This window comes from Pseudonaja textilis, chromosome 11 (assembly GCF_049901715.1).
Source record: "Pseudonaja textilis isolate UNSWEBS1 chromosome 11, rPseTex1.2, whole genome shotgun sequence".
Taxonomy (NCBI): Eukaryota; Metazoa; Chordata; class Lepidosauria; order Squamata; family Elapidae; genus Pseudonaja; species Pseudonaja textilis.
Window position 1 is genome coordinate 18,397,145 of NC_142000.1, and position 20,539 is coordinate 18,417,683.

Sequence of the window (20,539 nt, forward strand, 5' to 3'; positions counted from 1 at the left end):
TCGAACCTCCTTGGATTCTGGACAACATTCCTTTGCATTCAAGAAAGAAAGCCAGTTTGATGTAGTTCTTCAGGCACCAGGCTAGACACCAGGAGACTGTGAGTTCTAGTTCTACCTTGGCGCGAAATCTGCTGTGCGAGGTTGTGCCAGTTCCTCTCTCTCAGCGCCAGGAAGGAGGCAATGGCCAACCAGTTCTGAGTTCTTGCCAAGAAAACTTGCAGGGACTTGTTTCGGCAGGAACCCAAAACTGTCTTGAAAGCCCCCCTCTCCCTTTAAATACTAAAAACTATAGGGACCATCTCTCCTTTCCTCTCCCACCCCCCCACCCCCTTATCATCCCTTAGAAAAAAGAAGGAATGCCTTTAAATATGTCTCTCCTAAAAGTAAAACAGCACCTTTAAATACCGAAGGTTAAATAAACTTCAGCTGAACTCTGTCCTAGAAGGCCACGCATTCTTAACTTTGTATAATAAGTTAAACTATTTATGTAACCTTTCTTTGAAAGGCTAACATCCACTTCTGTTAACCGGTGTCCACTAATCCTGTACGTGTATTTTACAAACAGGGTTGCCTTCTTGTACTTTTTTTTTTCCTGTGTGTGTTATTTTTATATCTACAGCCTCTTTCTTTTGTTGTTTAAACGAAGTCTATTGAAAGCTGTTACAACTCATCAAACAGGTATTTAGCAACTGTCAACTTAAAGTCACTCTCAGACTTTTAGTTAGTATCCTTTCTGTTTTGCCTAAAGGAGGAGGAAGCAGGGGTGTGAATATATATATATATATATATATATATATATATATATATATATATATATATATATATATATATATATATATATCTCAAATATATATTTTCATTCATTCATTCCCAGGTGAAAAGTTAATTGCAGAAAGAGAAATGTTGTTTCATCGCCAAGTTTCTCTCACAATGTGAGTTAGGATAAACAAAAACATATTTCTTTGTGGTCACAGGTGAAGGCTGAGATGGAATCCAAGTGTCTTTGGGTGTGATAAACATGTTGACAGTAGCAGAGATAAATAGGCAGTTCCAGTTGACTAGAATTGACAACCATTTTGAAGTTTCTTTAAAAAAAAAATCTAGAAGAAAGAAAGTACATCGAGAACTGAGACTTACAAAGGAAAAGGAATTATGTTTGCTGATGAAATATTGAACATTGTGTGATTGGGTTTGAGCTGTGCTCTTGGCAACGCAAAATATTGAGGTGGGTTGTTTTCAGATAGTCTTGGAAATTTTTAACCTGTTGTAAAGTAGAGAAAGCCAGTTTGGTCTAGTGGTTAAGGCACCATGCTAAAAAGTGGAAGACTATGAGTTCTAGTTCCATCTTAACTATGAAAGCCACCAAGTGACTTTGGGCTAATCACCAGGAGATAGTGAGTTCTAGTCCCACCTTAGCTATGAAAGCCAACTGGGTGACTTTGGGCCAATCACCAGGAGACAGTGAGTTCTAGTCCCACCTTAGCTATGAAAGCCAACTGGGTGACTTTGGGCCAATCACCAGGAGACAGTGAGTTCTAGTCCCACCTTAGCTATGAAAGCCAACTTCATGACTTTAAGCCAATCACCAGGAGACAGTGAGTTCTAGTCCCGCTTTGGCCATGAAAGCCAACTGAGTGACTTTGGCCTGTCACCAATCAGTTCTAAAGAAACTTCTTGGATGAGAAGCAAAACATTAAAAAAAAAACATCCGAGAAAGTTCAGTTGCCTTTTGGCAAAGCACATTTCAGAGATCTGGAGAATGATCTAAACAGGGTTCAGACTGGAAGTCAATTGAAAAAGGAGACTGTTATAAACCACAGTCATTTTTTTTTTTTTTACAGGTGGAATTTGAATGGCTTCGACAGTTTTGGTTCCAGTGGAAACGGTACAGAAGATGCACCGACTGGTGGGACAAGCCAATGGCCAATCTGGAAGACCTTTGGAGACAAATGGAGCTCATGGTATGTTCTTATCAATGTCTTAGCTTCCGAGGATTGTGTTCTGGACTTCTATTTACTGTTGCTTCCAAATGACTAAATTTACACCACTGAACAACCTATAACCACATCGCCACATCAAATCATGCCTAAGTTTCACCCCTCAAATTCAGTGGCCCATAAAACTAATTCTTCCTTTTTTTTGCCCTCCAAAATAAGAAGTAAAATAGTCAACGGAAGGTTCTTTGAAAGAACCATTAGAAGAATTCAAAATCACTAACCCAGGCTCTTAAAAGACAGGTTGAATGTTGCTTTCCACCAGATAGTCTCCATGTCAATATTTTGTTTTTAAAACAAGTTCTGACTCTGATAATAAAAAAATAGTCTGTCCCTTTGGTACTGTGTTGAAGAATTGGGAATGTAACTGATTTGAAAACTCATCAGTGAGGCCCTTGACTTTGGCCTGGGAGGACATCTCGATGCCTTGCTGTGTTGGAAGGACGTCTGCCACATTTCCATGGCCTCCAGAGTGAATGGACCCTATGGAAAATATGCTACCCCAGAGATCTGACTTCGTCGGAGGCCATCTTCTGCCTCTTTGGGCAGTTGAACGAGTCTTTAGAGAACATCTTATCCAACCTTGTACACAGTTTGTATAATAGCTACAGGGGTGAACACCTTTTAAGCAGACTTTGTAACTGTCAAAGAGAACATCGCAAGCACCTCTCCTCAAGACCTCTTTCTTTTATCTTCTCAAGAAGATACCTCAGCCTTCGCCCTTGCTGTCAACGGAAGGCATTTAGATAGACCTCAACTTATAGCTCTTCAAAGTTAGGGCAGCCTCGGAAAAAAATGATTTACGATCTGTCCTCAGCATTATGACGGTTGCACCACAGTTATAACTGCAGTTTACAGGATTGTAATTCGAGCATTCTGCAACTGGTCCACACTTACAACTGGTTGCAGCATCCTATGGTCAGGTGATCACGCTTGGTGATCTTCTCAGGTAGTTTCCCACAAGCGACATCCCATAGGGGAAGTCAGATTCGCTCAATGACCACGCAGTTCATTGAACGGCCTCGGGATTCCCTTAGCAAACTGTGGTGATTCACTTAAAGGCCATGGTAAAAATAGTTGTAAAATCAAGTCCGGTGACGGGAGGACTCGTTTAACAACTGTATCACTTAGTGGTCGAAATTCCTGTCCCAATTCTGGTTATAAGTTGAAGACTACCTGAACCCAGAATTCTCCCTCGGGCGATTGTCAATTTTTGTATTGTTAACGTTTGTTCTCTGCTCCTTCCTGAAGATCTTTAAGCACAACAACGGGCGCTGCGTAGAACTAATTTGTCAGGAAAGCGATTGTCATAAGTTTGGAAAACCCTTTTTCAAACGGTTTGGGCTTTGGTGGAGAGGGTGGCTAAGAAATTTAATTCTCTCTCTGTCTCTGTCTCTCTGACTGTCTCTCTCTCTGTCTCTCTCTCTGTCTCTCTCTTTCCCGCTCTCTCTCTGACTTCGTCTCTCTGTGTGTATGTCTCTCTGTTTCTCTCTCTCTGTTTCTCTCTCTCTGTTTCTTTCTCTCTGTTTCTCTCTGTCTCTCTGTTTCTTTCTCTCTGTCTCTCTCTGTTTCTCTCTGTCTCTCTCTCTCTGTCTCTCCCTCTCTCTCCAGTCACAGTTTTCCTCCTTGCAAGTTGCGGCGGGCTGGGAAAAGGCCAAGGAAAGTTGTCGGGTTGTTACTTTATCTCTGCTGTGTGTCAGGAACATGGAAAAAAATCTCTCCTGCCCAAGGAATTCTCAAGGGCCGCGTTCTTTACAAATGGGGTGTTGTTGCCATGTGGGTTTAATTAGAAACAGAGCCTATCGCCTTTCAGAGGGACTCGAGGTGATATTTATCAGGGATCTGGGAAAGCCTTGTTTTTTAATGATCAAGCTGAAAGAAGCTGCTTCTAATTTAAATCTTGAACGAACAACTTCATGCCTTGGTGTGCGTGAGCCGCCATTCATTGGAGCCATTGCAAAAGACAGGAGTGAATCATCCTTCGTAAAGCCGGTTGGTTTTCGCCAAAACCCTTAAATAATTTTTCTTGCTTATTATCGTTAAGACTTCTGACATGTTCTCTCTTCCTTATTCCCTTTCATACCTGTCCCAAGTCCCAAACATTTATTTATTTATTTATTTATTTATTTGTATGTATGTATGTATGTATGTATGTATGTATATATATCTCCTTTAATATAGTCTTACAGCAGGGGGCACTATTGAACTACAGTCTTCAGGTAACGCCCTAAACACATTATGCTTTTTTTATATTGGGATAAGTATCAAAAAATTTAGCTGTTTCTTCAAGTTAACCATAATCTCTAAGACTTTCTAATACAGGAAATCAGCTGTGGACTAACAAATTCAGCAGCAATTCAGCAGAGAAAGTGCCGCACATTGGAAGAGATCCGGAACAGAATTAAACATTTAAAAAAAAAAACTCGCTTCACATAAATATAACGTCTTTGTTTACATTGCAAAGGCTGCCCAGAATTTTTTTTTTAAAAAAAAACACGTCATAAAAACTAGCTTCCATCCTCACCTGCCTCTTAAAACAAAATCACCTGTTAGCAGAAGACTAAAATAAATTTAAGGCACAACTAATTTATTCCCTTATGCAAGAAGGACAAATTTTCTCATTCCATCTGTCTTATTTAGAGCCTGCCACTCAACCTTTGTTATTCCTCTGATTTGTGACATTTATGGATTTTTTTTAAAAAAACTGAAACCGTGTCATTTCAGGGACGTTAACGTTCCATTTATTTTCGATGTGTTAATAGAGCTTTTCTGAAGACTCCATCCCATTGTCCGCTTTGAGGTTCCTTGAAAAAAAAATATGAATAAAACCTCTACTTTTTCCTCCGTTACATACATATACATGTTATTATTTTATTATTCCAATGTTTATTCCTGGCATTTCTTTCCCTTCAGGGGAGGCTCGACTCTCCCGGCTAGCTCTTGTGATGTAAATGCTAAACCTTTTATTTGAATGACATTCTGATAAAAATCCTTTCGGTCTCTTGCTCTCGTTTTCTATTATGAGGCTGTGAATTGCAAAAGGTGAACGCCAAAGCACTTTAAACTTTGGGTCTCCTCTGTTTTTTTTTTCCCCCTACCCCTTCTCTGTTTTTTTTTAAAAAAACAAATATAAAGGCGATTGGTGCAAATCCATGCACGTGGATAATATACGCAGGGCTGTATTAATTGTAGTGACCAGGATTTGCACTTTTATCACCCTGAGCATCGAGGCGAAGTTCTCAGTCCATTCAAAGGCAGTGTTTCCATTTCAAAAGAGGCTGGAAAATCCTGGGTTTTTTTCCCCCAGTCTGGCTGAAAGGCAGACACAACATGCAATATGGAAGCTGTTCTGAGATGCAGTACAGAGACATTTGAGTCCCAGGGTCCAGCTTTGCCAAGTGGACAGTTATCTTACCTATAAAAATGTTTAAGATCAGGGCTGAAGCCTGGAAAGATGGGAGGGGAAATTTTAAAAAGGCGTCTGTTTTTTTTGCAAAAATGAGAGAGGGGCAAAGACAAATATAAAATGTGTGTTTGCATGTATGTGAGTGTGCAGAAGCCCTCCCTGTGAATTTCAAACGGGTTTTAAAATAAGCTGGGGATAAAATAATCCTCGGCTTGCTATGTCGAAGGAGAGGGGAGAAACCTTTGCAATCCGGGCAACGAAGGGCAGGTTTGCAATGAATTGTTTCACACATAAAAGCAAAAAAAAAATATTGCATAGCAGAATGAGGTTTGATTCCGTGTTTAATGATGGGGAGACGTGCCTGATAGCATATACTTGAGCGTGATGATTTTTATTAAGATTGTTTCGGCTTTTCTCGTGAAAGGAACTTGCATTGAAGCAAGGGAGGTGAAAATGCTATTGAAGCCCTGCTAAATGTGGAAGAAGTTGGCTCCAGGATTGAGGATAAGGACAAAAATACGAAGGAGTGGTAACCTTCCAGCACATGAGCATTCCATAAAACGCGGCACTTATCGGAACGATGCCATCTCGAGACTGTTTGTGTTAATGAGATAATTTGCTGTTGTGATGGCTGTCACAGGTCCAGAGGAGGTGGGCATCTTAAAACATTTTCATTATTGCCCGAAAAACTCCGAGCAATAACCAGTAGCCATTTTAGCATCCTCGTAATCACCGCTGCAAAATTTTTGCAGCCACTGTCCATGGGTGCATGCTGTTATCTGATGAGATCTGAGGTGACAATCAAGGATCTGTGTTTTCTCCTGTCCCGCTGTTCTAGCTTCCTATTTTGTCTTCCCTTTCTGTTCTCTAGAGAACCTGGGACGGGGAAGAAGGTCTTGTTTTCATTTCCCCAACAGGAAGGCTGGGTGGGTTTAATTTTTCCAACAAGAATGGCTAATTTGGGGGGTTGAAAAACATCCAGAAGCTGAAATTCCTCCTCCAAGTCACGATCAGATTCTGGAAATTTTATAGGCACGTCCATGGATTTTTCTAGACAGAGGCAGGGAAGGGTTTTGCCACTGCTATCTTCCAAAATATGTTGATTTCCTAACTTCTCAGCCTAGCCTACAGCCCCGGGGTTTTCTGAAGACCTGACGGTTAAAAGAAAGAAGAGCCATCTGTACTTGCCCCAGTTGAACTTTTTTGGGAGTATAGGAAAAAGAACTTAAAGGGTTCCTTCCTGTTTGGAAATTCAAGGGAAGAAACAGAACATGTAGGGCAGGGCAAAAATATCTAGTGAACATCTTGATTGGCTCTCCTGCTGTCTTCGGTGCATTGAGGGAAGGGAGGCCCTGCAAGTTGAGTTGCATTTGTATGGTCTTTGGTACTCTCCAGACATTTCATGACCAAACTAGGTGACACCATCAATGCATCATGATGATGATATTACCTAGGGCAGGGGTCTTCCAACTTGACAGCTTTAAGACTTGTGGACTCCCAGAATTTCACCTCCAGTCATGTTAGCCCTAAGAATTCTGGGAGGTGAAGTCAACGTGCCAAGTTTGAAGACCCTTGACCTAGTAGAATAATGAAACATCTCCAAGAAAACCACCAAGCTCAGACAGCACCAAGGAAAGCATCCCCCCCCTCCTCTTCCTCCTCCAATTCCACTCCCCTTCTGTCACTGATGATGTCACTTATTTCGATAATGAAACGTCTGCAAGAAAACCATCAAGCTCAGAGAGCACCAAGGACGCCTCATTTCAATCCTGAACTACAAATAGACTCTTCTACTGATAAAGAACTGTCATTGTACACATTTTCAGATTACAGAGCTCCTTGTGTACATCAAACAAGGTCTTTAGAAGCGTGGCACACGGTAAGGGCGAACTGGATTTTTGTTGGTGGTCTCCAAGTGGCTTGAAGGTTAAGACGATCCCCCAAGAAGTTTCCATGTAAATAACCATCTAAAGAGAGAGACTATTAGAACTCTAATGGAAACAAATACGACTGATTCCATTTTGAGGAATATCTCTCACCCCACCACCATCAACAAATGGAAATACAGATTTACATAGCCAGCAGAGCTGTGGTGTCCCAGTGGTTAGAATGCAGTATTGCAGGCTAATTCTGCTGACTGCCAGCAGTTTGATCCTGACCGGCTGAGCCTTCCGTCCTTCTGAGGTCGGTCAAATATTGTTGGAGACAACAGGCTGACTGTGTAAACTGCTTAGAGAGGACTGGAAAAGACTGTGAAGCTGTATATAAGTCCTACTGCTATCATGCCTACTGTCAACCAAATATAGTCAAGAGTCTTAAGTTGAAAGTAAATCTCGGGGTTCAGAGATGGTTTTCTTTCCGCTGTTGCTGGGACTTTTAAGACTCCCTGGTTTCCAGATGATTTCAAGGGCCTCTTCCTTGGAGAAAGAAATAAGTTCAGACTCAGATCATCCAGGTTGCTAATCTCCATAAGCATTTTTGGGGGGCGGGGGAATCAGCTTTCTTGAGTTGCTTAAACCTTACGATCTATATTGACTGTTTCCTATTATGATTTGATTGCTTATTATACCGTCTGACTATCATTAAGTGTTGTACCTGATGATTCTTGACTCTTGACGAATGTCTCTTTTCTTTTATGTACACTGAGAGCATTTGCACCAAGACAAATTCCTTATGTGTCCATTCAGACTTGGCCAATAAAGAATTCTATTCTATTCTATTCTATTCTATTCTATTCTATTCTAGTCTAGTCTAGTCTAGTCTAGTCTAGTCTAGTCTAGTCTAGTCTATTCTTCCCTCCCTCCCTCCCTCTCTTCCTTCCTCTCTCCTCCCTCCCTCCCTTATTGTACCCTATGACTATTATTAAGTGTTGTATCTTATGATGCTTGACTCCTGATGAATGTATCTTTTCTTTTATGTACACTGAGAGCATTTGCACCAAAGACAAATTCCTTGTGTGTCCATTCATACTTGGCCAATAAAGAATTCTATTCTATTCTATTCTATTCCATTCCATTCCATTCTATTCTATTCATTCCCTCCCTCCCTCTCTGTCTGTCCGTCTCTCTCTCTCTCTGTGTTCCCCCCTCTCTGTCTCTCTACGTCTCTCTCTCTCTCTCTCTCTCTCTCTCTGTCTCTCTCTCTCATATAGATAATATTTATAATTCTGAGCGAATTCAGAGCTAAGCTTCCAAAACAAAATATATGCTCAGAGCACAAAGGCCTGGTGTTTATGATTCTCTTTGAAGTGGTTCCTCCCTCCACCCCCACCCCACCCCCACCACCTCCGTTTCTTCTCCTTGGACTCCCCCTCCTCTTCCCCCCACCCCCACCCCTTCGCAATAGGGTAAGGAGAATTTTAGAAGCTGCCTGATAGTGCTCAGGGTAAATACTTAAACCCCTTTAGAGAATTTCACACACAGATACTGTGCGGTGAAAAAAGACGATACTTATGTTTCCTAAAGCTGCGACAGCCTCTCGCTTTGTAGTTAAAGACAGAAGTGTTGAATAGAATTCTACCGAGGATACATTAAGCGACAATATCTGGAAGTACATCAGAGCAAACCAATGGATAGCAGTTTCTCTCTCTCTTTCTCTGCCTCTTTCTTTCTCTTCCTCTCTCTCTCTCTCTCCTTCTCCTCTCTCCCCCGTCTCTCTCTTTTTTTTTTAACTCTTCAGTGAACAAGGACAGATTTGATTTGGCCCGAGCGTCCTTTTCTGTTCCTTCCTCTTTTCTCCAGTGAGATTTGGATCAAGGTGTGTATTTCTTCCCCCAAAAGATCAGGCTCACACGCGAAGGTCCAGCGAAAGTGATTTATTTCCTACTCCTGCCTAGGCACCAGAGTATCTTGTCAAACGCACAGGAATTACCTGCAGCCAGTTTGGCCTAGTGGTTAAGGCACCAGGTTAGAAACCAGGAGACAGGGAGGAGTTCTAGGTTGGTGACTTTGGGCCAATCACCAGGGGATTGAGAATTCTAGTCCTGCCTCAGATTTGTGCATTTGGGCCGATCACCAGCAGATTGAGAGTTCTAGTCCCATCTCTGGAATGACAGCCAGATTGGTGACAGATTGAGAGTTCTAGTCCCGCCTTAGGAATGAAAGCCACCGGGTACCCTTGGGCCAGGTCGCTCTCCTTCTCAACCCGACTCACTTCAAAGGATTGTTGTGGGAAGATGCGTTAGATATGTTTGCTGCCTTGAGTTAGTTGCAAAAATAATGCCCACCAATGTTCCATTAACCTCACTCAGAACCCCGCCCAAAAGGAAGCTGAGTCTTTCGGTCCCGTCTTGCTTGGCGATGGGATTACTCAACTGCCAGGTGCCTCTTGGTCCACCAAGACCCTCCAAACGTTTCCCTCTCGCCCTACTTCATCACTGATTTACCCCGCCTTTGGTTCAAATGCAAGGAAACGGTTCAGCTGGACGACCTAAGTTGGCCATTCCAGCTCAGCTTTTCCAGGTAATTACTGCCTGCCGCTCTCTCAGATATTAATGCAGGAGTCTGCCTGTCTTCTCGGGTGGGTTGAGAGTTTACATCGAACGGGCAGTCCACGGCCTCATTGAGGTCCCCCTGAAATCAAGATGTCTTCTCGTCTTCCCTTGCTCATTCCTACGACGTCGAACATGGCCGGCGCGTTTCGTTCAAACTTTGGGTGAAGAAAAGCACAAGGCAGGGAGGGTGATGATGGAGGAGAAGACCCCAGCAAACACACACACACACACACACACACACACACACACCCCAGACCTTTCTTCACAGGAAGGTCTAAAATGCGAAGGCTTATCTCTGCTTCTGCCAGGGCAAGAGGGCTGCTCTCTGTCTCCTGAAGATTTCTGGAAGGATAGAAAAACCCTGGTCAGTTTCAGATTCTTTTCTCGGGACCTGTCTGGACTGTTGACAGGTGGTTAGCCTGAATATTAATACGCTCTCCCATCACCCCAAAGCTGTTGCATACCCAAAGGAGGGGAAATATTTTAATCAGCTCTCAGCTTGTCTGGCAAGAGGCGGTCGATTCCATGCGGATGATCCATTTGGGCATTTTATTTTATTTTTATTATTTTATTTTATTTTTGATTAGTGCAGATGCCCCTCTTTCTTTCTTTCTTTCTTTCTTTCTTTCTTTCTTTCTTTCTTTCTTTCTTTCTTTCTTTCTTTTTTTCTTTGTGATTTGGAACGCCTCTATGCCTGCGCAAAGTGCGTGTTTGGCGCGCGCGCGTGCCAAGCACGCCCACCAAGCCATGCCCACCAAAACCGGTGGTAAAAGTTTTTGAATCCCACCACTGCTGCAGAGGCTCTCTGGAAGCCAGAAACGGGCCCGTTTCTGGCCTCCCCGAACTTCTGGGGGGCCTGCTTTTCGCCCTCCCCAAGCCTCTGCACGCACCTTGCGCTTACCTGTATCCAAAATGGGCGGCCTGGCGACTCCTGGGAGGGGAGGGGCAGGGTGGGTGGGGCCAGCCAGGAGTGGGATTTGGAGGGGTTCTCCAAACTGCAAAGAATCTTAACTAGGGGCTCTCCTGAAGCCCTGCGAACCCCAGCAGCTCACCCCTGGTACTTGTTAGAGAGAGAGAGAGAGAGAGAAGGATTTTAATCCACGCATAGAAGCTTCTTTGATTGACGTAAGGAACCTCCATCTAGTAGCATCCTTCAGACAGAGCCAAGAGGAGATGTTCAATTATCCCACCCGACTGAGGACATGTTAGCTCCTGCAGAAACTCACACATACCTTTAAGTCTGCTCTATTTCTTTCTTTCTTTTTTTTTTTAAAGATTCCCCCGAAACAAAAACAAATCACAATATTTCATGAGGTTGGAAGAAAGCCAGAAGGATTGGAAGAGGGAGGCTACACCACAGCTTTTATTACCTGCGGTTTGTTGATGAAGTGAACCGCTGAGTGCGGTTTATAAACAGTGATGTTCCGGCCACACCGCGGCTTAGCCTGAGATGCTCAGCCAGGTTAAAATGAAGAAAGCTGGTTATGTTTAAAGCACCTGTAAACCCTTCAGCTGTCAGCCTTAGTTAGAGTCCTGATTTGCTCTAAGGCAGGGAGGACACTGCCAAACCAACTGGCATTAAATGAAGATGTTTTGCAAAAAGCCAGTTGTGTTTTTTCCTCACTGCAGCCATCCTAAGGGCAGGTGTTCAAACTCTGGATTTCTTTTTTTCCGATTCTTTTCCAGAATTGCAAGACTGGAGCTGCTGAACAATGAATTGAACCGGATTCCTTGGCAATGGAGTCTTGATGTGCTCCTCCAGACCAAAATGTTTTCTTTGAGCAGTAATCAAAAATTTATTTGGTTTATACATTATGGAATTTATTTGCTGCCTGTCTCGTCTCTGGGCAGCATGTGGCGTTAAAACATTTAAAAACCTTAAAACCATCAATGGTGAAATAACACAGCAGATAAAATCATTAAAACAAGATGCAAAAGAGGGAAGACATTATAGAGAGGTGGGATTAGGTTTTCATTAGTCAACACTTCTAGTGTGAATGCCCTTCAACCTACAGGTTGGGTTTTCCAAGGCAGTTGTTGCTCTCAATATCGTTTTATCTTTGGATTTTTTTCCAAGCTAATTTTCCTTAGTGTTAACTGTTGGTATCTTTTGGAAATTAAAGACGCTGTCCCTACAAAATAAGGAGGCGCCCAAGACCATATCTGAATACACAACTTATTGCATGACTTGTATTTATAGTTTAAGAGCTGTGGTGGCGCAGTGGCTAGAAAGCAGTCTCGCAGGCTAACTCTGCCGACTGCCAAGAGTTCGATCCTGACTAGCTCAAGGTTGACTCAGCCTTCCATCTTTCCGAGGTCAGTAAAATGAGGACCTGGATTGTTGGGGGCAATATGCAGATTTTGTAAACCTCTTAGAGAGGACCGTTAAAGCACTATGGAGTAGTATATAAGTCTAAGGGCTGTTGCCCTTCCTGCTGCCTTCCTTCCTTCCTTCCTTCCCTCCCTCCTTCCCTCCCTCTCTCCTTCCTTCCCTCCTTCCTTCCTTCCTTCCTTCCTTCCTTCCCATAGTTACACAGTGGCTAGAATGCAGTCTTGCAGGCTAACTCTGCCCACTGCCAAGAGTTTGATCCTGACTGGCTCAAGGTTGACTTAGCCTTCCATCCTTCTGAGGACAGTAAAATGAGGACCCAGATTGTTGGGGGCAACAGGCTGACTCTGTAAACTGCTTAGAGAGGATTATAAAAGCACTATGAAGTAGTATATAACTCTAAATGCTATTGCTATTGCTACGAATCATATAAGCGTGGGAATTCCCTTTGTTACAGAGGAAGGACCTTCTAAATATGTCTGTTTCAACTTCCATCCAACATGGAAAGATGACCATTTAAGGTTCTAACACAGCTTTGCCCAACTTCCAAAGATGTGGGCTTTCAAAATTCTCATTTGGCATCATATATTTTAGGTGGGTGCCCAGTTTGGGAGAAAGGGTTATTTTAGAATTATGGGATGGAGAGAACAAACATCTTCTGTCCACTTGCTCAGTTGCTCTTGGTTACTTCTCCTCAACTGCTGAATTGACAGGTGGAAAGGATCGCATAGCGATTTCATTGTTTGGCACTGAAAGTTGGCAGTACCGGCATAATAATATTGAAAACAAAATAATACCTGAAGAAGTTCAAAACTGAGGGAAGCTAGGGAGTTAACTGAAAGGTCAAAATGAGGTTGGTAAATCACCCACCCTCCTTGAAAGTTTATCTTGATATCTTCCAAACTGCTAGGGAAACTTGAATCACGATAGGTGTGGACATGAGTGATTGACGCTGGAAAGCAGTTTCTTCCAAAGACGCATTCCATCGAAAGCAACGTGGCATGAATGGATGGTGTCTCAAGTGGGCTGCAGAAAGGGACAACTTGTGTGTGATGTCTTAGGATTGGGGTTGTTTCTAGCAGTGACAACTTGAGATAGAGTGAAAGAAGTTGACCCAACCTCATAAGTTTTGAATTTCACAGGAAGTTAAGCTCTAGAGGTGACAGGATAGCAGTCTTCCAGTATTTGAGGGGCTGCCACAAAGAAGAGGGAGTCAAGCTATTCTCCAAACAGCACCTGAAGGCAGGACAAGAAACAATGGATGGAAATTCATCAAGAAGAGAAACAACCTAGAACTATGGAGACATTTCCTAACAGTGAGAACAATTAATCAGTGGAACAACTTGCCTTCAGAAGTTGTGGATGCTCCAACACTGGAGGCTTTTAAGAAGAGATTGGACAATCATGGCATAGGATTTCATGCTTGAATAGAGGGTTGGACTAGAGTACCTCCGAGGTCCCTTCCAATTTTCTCATTCTGTTATTCTTTTTGAGAATTTCTATTTGAACAAGGACATGTTTTTGGTGTCAGCACCCAGAATCCTGACTAAGTTGCACAAGCCAGTTTGAGTAACTTGTAAATCATGCCCACGTGGGATCAGAAATCCCCAAAGTCCTATAACTTTTATTGCTTTAGCCCAAGAGATGCAGGAACCTATTCGTGAAGTGGATGGAGATATAATACATATTAATGACACGTAGATATAATAAAATAAATTCCGCCAGTGCCTTTCATTCAAAGGTTTGTAGGTATTGTATTCTGAATAAGGCATAAGCTTGAGAAAGACGTTAGGCAGCGCGAGAAAATGTGCATGAATTTAAATATTAAGCTGTCCTTCATAATGTCAGGGAAGAATCAGCCCTGTAAAACTAGTTTGTTTGAGCATTTCTTTTTCTGGTATTTTCCATGCGGTCAGATGCTTATCGTTCCCTTGCAATTTGTTAGATTATTTATGGGCAGCGGAGTGCTTCGAATTCAGTTCCAAAAAGACGCTTTGGGGGGGACGTGGGAGGAAGAGAGCACTTAGCAATAGCACTTAGACTTGTATACCGCTTCACAGTGCTTTACAGCCCCCTCTAAGCAGTTTACAAGATGTTTCTTGCTGTTAACAATTTGGGTCCTCATTTACTGACCTTGGAAGGAAGGAAGGCTGTGTCAACCTTGAGCTGGTCATGATCAAACTCCTGGCAGTTGGCAGAGTTAACCTGCAATACTGCTTTCTAATTACTGCACAGGGAGGGAGGGAGGGAGGAAGGAAGGAAGGAAGGAAGGAAGGAAGGAAGGAAGGAAGGAAGGAAGGAAGGAAGGAAGGAAGGAAGGAAGGAGAAAAGAGTAAAGCAATAGCACTTATACTTCTGTACCGCTTCACAGTACTTTATCGCCCTCTCTAAGCAGTTTACAGAGTCAGCCTTTTGCCTCCAACAGTCTGGGTCCTCATTTTACCCATCTTGGAAGGACGGAAGGCTGAGTCAACCTTGAGCCAGTGAGATTCGAACTGCCAAATTGTAGGCAGCTGGAAGTCAGCAGAAGCAGCCTGCAGTTTGGCACTCTTAACCACTGCACCACTGTGGCTTTTAAATTGAACGTATCTGCAGTTCATGAAAGCAGCTGCAGCTGCAAAGTTAGCGCTGCAATTCCGGTGGAATCTCTAGCTAGAAGGAGAGTGGGTGGGGTCAAGAGAGTAGCTAGCTTGGAATCCGTGCAGGGGAGAAAGTGACAGAGACCTGTTTGTTCTCAAGAGAAATACAGGTTGTCTGGCAAGATTCTTGTAAATAGGTGAGTGGAGGCAGTCCTCGACTTCCAACAGGCTCTTTAGTGACCACACAAAATTATGACAGCGCTGAAAATAGTGGCTTAGTGCCAAACATCTGAATTTTGTTCACATGATCCTGGGATGCATCAAAAGCAGTTGTCAGGATTCTGGCAGTTACTCCAATTAAAAATCATGAGCCTCGAGCCACACTCCCAAAACTAAAAAAGATTTATTTGAAGGTAACATTTTAAGTCTGGCATTTACCTGGGTGCAGCCAACTCTGAGATACATAATTCACTGTCACCCTTGATCCTGCTTTCCCCCCTCACCCCTCTGTGTGTATCATTCAACGAAAAACATCCATAACCAAGAGTCATCAATCATGCTCTCCAATTAGATTGCAGAAGCTTCAGTCATCTAATCAGTGTTTGAAAAAAATACGAATGGAATGTACTTTCGATTCCACACTGCCGTTTGCTCTTTGAAACATCCCCCTTTCTTTCTGTTGTCAACTACAAAACGTGTATACAAAATGTTTTATGAGTTGACAGCCGTAATTGTGTGCCGTTGTAACTTTGAACGGTTACAAATGCCCTGTCCTCTAATTCCCACAAATGGTTATCATTTTGAAGATGTGCAAATCCTATTTTTGCTTTAAAAAATAAACCGACAACAACACCATCCACTTTTATCAAAGAACGGGCATTTTAAACTTTCCTTTGTTGCTTCTCTTACGAAGGGAGCTTTTTCCTCCCCTCCTTCCTAACCAAACCAGATGATTTTGCAGATCTTATTTCCCCCCACCCTCCTTTTTATAGAGAAAAATGAACTTCTAGGAATGCTATTGATGCGGCAGTTAAGCGCAGAGACCCTTCTGAATCTCCGAGTAAGTTCTCCGTCCAACACAATAAACATCAGGAAACTCAATTGGCCTAATATATTCTTAATTTCAAATAGAGAAAGGAGGGGAGTGGGGGAAAAGTGAAATAAGAGACTATTTCCACTGGGCACGCTGTAAATCTTACAAAATACACAGGCTTTTTCTTTCGGCAGACATCAAAGCAAGGTGGCTCAGGAGATTAGAATATATTTGGAATCTTAGTTTGATGAGCAAAACTTCCACTCTGATATTTATTATGCATGGCTTGGCTTGGCTTGGCTTTCTTCTCTCTGCTTTCTTTCTTTCTTTTTTTTTTCCCTTCTTTTATTCTGTTTATCCACAGTGTCTTTTCTTCCTGTAGGAACAGAGGAGGAAGTATCCGTTTTACAAAAGCCCCAAAGAGAGTGGGATGCCCTTTTTTTTTAAACCCCCCCAAAAAAAGTCTGGTTGTAAACTCACGTGGCAGAAACAGACTTTTCTTTTATTGCATTCATTCCTGAGGAGCTGAAGTTTTTTTTTTTCCTTTCCCCCCCTTCTGAAAGCTTCCCAAGAAAGCTTTTCGTTTCTGAAGGCATTACAGTGAGTTAGGTGGGCCGTGGGAGGATCAGGCAAGCCAGGAGAAGTTGGGTTTGAGAAGAGTCGATGAGGGCATCAGTTGGGGCTGCTTGTTCCTCAGATCTTCTGCTGGGGTTTTGGAGGTCCTGGAAGAGAGAGGCGAGGAAGGAAGGGAAAGTGTGCCGAGTCACAAAATTGCTGAGATTTAATGCTTGTTTATTTATCTGCGGCCTTTATTAGTTTTACAAAGAAACCCAAGGTGGTAACGCACTGTTTTCATCCTATTTTCCCCACAGCAACAGTCCTGTGTGGTGAGTTGGGCTGAGAGAGAATGATTGGCCCACCCAGCTGGCTCTTATGGCTAAAATGGGGCTAGAACTCACCATCTCCGGGTGATTCACCTAAAATCATCCAGCTGGCTTTCATGGCTGAGACTAGAACTCACCATCTCCTGGTGATTTGGCTAAAGTCACCCAGTTGGTTTTCATGGCTGGGACTAGAACTCACCATCTCCTGGTGATTTGGCTAAAGTCACCCAGTTGGTTTTCATGGCTGGGACTAGAACTCACCATCTCCTGGTGATTTGCCTAAAGTCACCCAGCTGGTTTCATGCCTAATGCAGGACTAAACTCATCCTCTCCTGGTGTTTTACCCAAAGTCAGCCAATCAGCTTTCATACCTGACGGCAGGACTAGAATTCACAATATCCTGGTGATTAGCCCATGGTCAACCTGGCTTCCATGCCTAAAGCAGGACTAGAACTCACAGTCTCCCAGTTCCTATCCTGATGCTTTAATCACGAGACCAAACTGTCTCTTAGCATGTTCCCAGCTGTCTTTCATGGCTGAGACTGGAACTCAGAGTCTCCTGGTGATTCACCCAAAGTCAGCCAGTCAGCTTTCATGCCTTGAGGCAGGAGTAGAAACTCACAGTATCCTGGTGATTTGGCCCAAAGTCACCCAGCCAACTTTTATGCCTAAAGCAGGACTAGAACTCACAGTCTCCCAGTTTCTAGCCTGATGTCTTAATCACTAGACCAAACGGGCTCCCAGCATGTTCCCTGTTAAGCATGCAAAGCTTCAGAGAATTCCTCCGGTTCTTCTCTTCAATTCAAATATTCTTCTCTTGAACGTCTCCCATTTGTCCGTAGAGGGCAACTTTCACACCTTTCTTATTCGAGTTCATAACCCAGTCAAACCAACACTTGGTCTTCCCTTTTTCGTTGGTATCTCTCCCCACCATCTCCCCTCCTCTCCTGTGCTATTTCCCAAAGTTGGGCAAAAGTTTTATCGAAGTAGAAAAACAAGGTGGCGATATTTGCAATTCGACAAAGCCCATTTTATGAGAAACCTGGGAGAGGCGCATGTCATCCTTTCTATTCCTCTTGCTTTGGTTTTTCTCAATAATTTTTTTTTTGAAAATATCCAAGATGTTGGTGGGGGGGGTGTTATATGCCCCTTCTCCTTTCAGAGGTCAGATGGGATGAAAACGCCAACAGCTGTTCGGTAAACAGCCTGGATGGTTTTTAATTGTCTTCTTTTTCTCGAACCAGCAGTCATTCTTGTCGAGATTGTCAAGGGCCTTTTTAACGCCCGAAAAACGTAAGGGTGCCATATTTTAAGGTCGCATGCTTAACCCTACGGCATGGCTACCATATAGATTGGGACCTTTCCTTTTTCATTCATGAGTATCCAAAGAGGGGTGCGGGCAGGATGTGAGACAAGAGTGTTCACAAGCTTTAAATAACTTATTGTGTTAAAAAAAGGGACAAAAGAGAGTATATTTTTTGTCTCTGTCCTAGAGTTGATGAGCATTGGTCTTGTATGTGGCAGGTTGATTGATTCGCTAGGGGGAAAGTATCTTTGTATCCCATGGTTGATCTTTTGACCTGGAAGATATTTTACTGACCTTACTCCTTCTTTCCTTCCTTCCTTCCTTCCTTCCTTCCTTCCTTCCTTCCTTCCTTCCTTCCTTTCTTTCTTTCTTTCTTTCTTTCTTTCTTTCTTTCTTTCTTTCTTTCTTTCTTTCTTTCTTTCCTCTTAAAAGCAAAAGCACCATCCAATAGAAATGTTAAGGAGGAGAATGGTAACATTATTGTCTAGATGGAACAAGTAGAACGAACACACTGTTGAAAGGCTGACCTCACCCACAAATGACTGCATTGACAATTTCAGTTGGTTATATTGTTGTTGTTGGTATTTCCCCCCTGCCCCCAAGATCTCCATCATTGGTAGAGCCACACTGCAGTCTTCACTTTGATAGAAGAAGCACTATCTAAATACTTCATGGAAGAAATAAATATAATTTCTTCTGGAGATATTAATGCAGAAGAAATGAATCCTCTTGTTTGGGCTTAGCAAACCCACTTCCCAACTGAGACTGGTATCAGCCATAAACGTCCCATTGCGCCTTGGGGTTCTTCTTCTGGAGAACCAGGAGAGCATCAAGGTTTTGCTGCTTCTGGCATTCAATCTATTATTCTCTGTGGTGAGATATGTTTATGTCCGCCATTCTAAAAAGTAACCCATTCCAACAACTATCTAATACTTTAGACCAGGGGTCTTCAAACTTAACAGCTTTAAGACTTGTGAACTTCAACTCCCAGAATTCCTCCTCCCAGTCATGTTAGCTCAGTAATTCTGGGAGTTGAAGTCCACAAGTCTTAAACTTGCCAAGTTTGTCAACTTGAAGATGTGTGGACTTCAACTCCCAGAATTCTTCAGAAAGCATATAAAGAACGGCTGCAGGAACTGGGGTTGGCTAGTCCAGGGAAGAGAAAGACCAGGGGAGACATGATAGCAGTCTTCCAGTATTTGAGGGGCTGCCACAGAGAGGAAGGGGTCAAGCTATTCTCCAAAGCACCTGAAGACCAGACAAGGAACAATGGATGGAAACTGAACAAGGAGAGATTCAACCTGGAAACAAGGAGAAATTTCCTGACTGAGAAAAATCAACTCATGATTTTGCCTTCAAAAGTTTTGGGAGCTCCATCACTGGAAGCTTTCAAGAAGAGACCGAACTGCCATCTGTCAGAAATGGTGTAGGGTGTCCTGCTTGGGCAGGAGGATGGACTAGCTGACCTACAATGTCCCTTCCAACTCTGATACTCTGTAAGCCATCTTCATGTTGCCAAAGTTGAGAAACATTGCTTTAGACCTCTCCAAGGCATGCCATATTATATGGTCTTGAGATATTTTTTGATTAATCATGTGCCATCCACTCATGTTCAACTTCTGATGACCACATTTATAGATTTTCTCCACAAGGTTCGCCTGTACATTTTAGATCTCTCAAATGATGCGGTCATTGTCTCTATAACTGAGTCCACCCTGCTGCTCGTATTCTTTTTCTTCTCTTTCTTTTCCTCTTTTTAGCGTTACAGGTTTCTCCAGAGAGCTACGTCTTCACATAATATGTCCAAAGTAGGATAATTTGAGCCCGCTTGTTTGTGTCTCCAGTGAGAATTCTGGTTTGATCCTAGACTCATTGGAACCCATAAAATACTTTTCTAAACTTGAGGAATTCTGTTACTGTCTCTATATTGGAAATCCAGATGTTGACATAAAGGGAGGAGGAGGCCAATCCAGCCTATGATAAAAGGGATAGATCTGGATAAAATTGGATGGCCATGGAGCTGATGTCATCCCTCCCGGGTAAATCAGACAGGAAGCATGTAGAGATGAGCTAAGTTTACTTTATGGTAAGGTTACATTAAAAGAAACTTGTGGGTCTTAAGGTACAAACTTCCCACTGGCACTTTTAACCATCTAATGAGTTAGGGTGGGTCCTTCCTAATTTCCTTCCTCTTACCATTAAGCAACGGTGGGCTCCTGCTTCTCTTCTCTGATGGTTTCCTAGGCAGCCTCACTTTCCTTCATTCCCCCAAGGCCATCCATACTTTCCACTAACTTCTAGAAAGTAGTTCTAATGCTCCTCTAAACCTGGGGCTAGTGCCAACGAACACAGGTCTGAATCATGTATTAGTTCTCTTGTAGACTTCAACTGCAGCTCTTGATGGAGCACAGCCTTTGTTTAGAGACCTCCAGGACCTTGTTAATTGCTATTATCCCTTGCTTCCTTTCTTCCTCCCTCCCTCCCTCCCTTCTTTCTTTCTTTCTTTCTTTCTTTCT

General features: G+C 42.9%; 1 protein-coding gene across 1 annotated transcript in view; it reads left to right on the top strand.

Annotated features, from left to right (window-relative positions):
* The window catches only part of FTO (FTO alpha-ketoglutarate dependent dioxygenase), a 166,534-nt gene that overhangs the window by 56,293 nt on the left and 89,702 nt on the right, over window positions 1-20,539 (top strand). Inside the window, 1 exon segment of the mRNA XM_026714006.2 lies at window positions 1,842-1,961. Coding sequence (XP_026569791.2) covers window positions 1,842-1,961 — 120 coding nt within the window.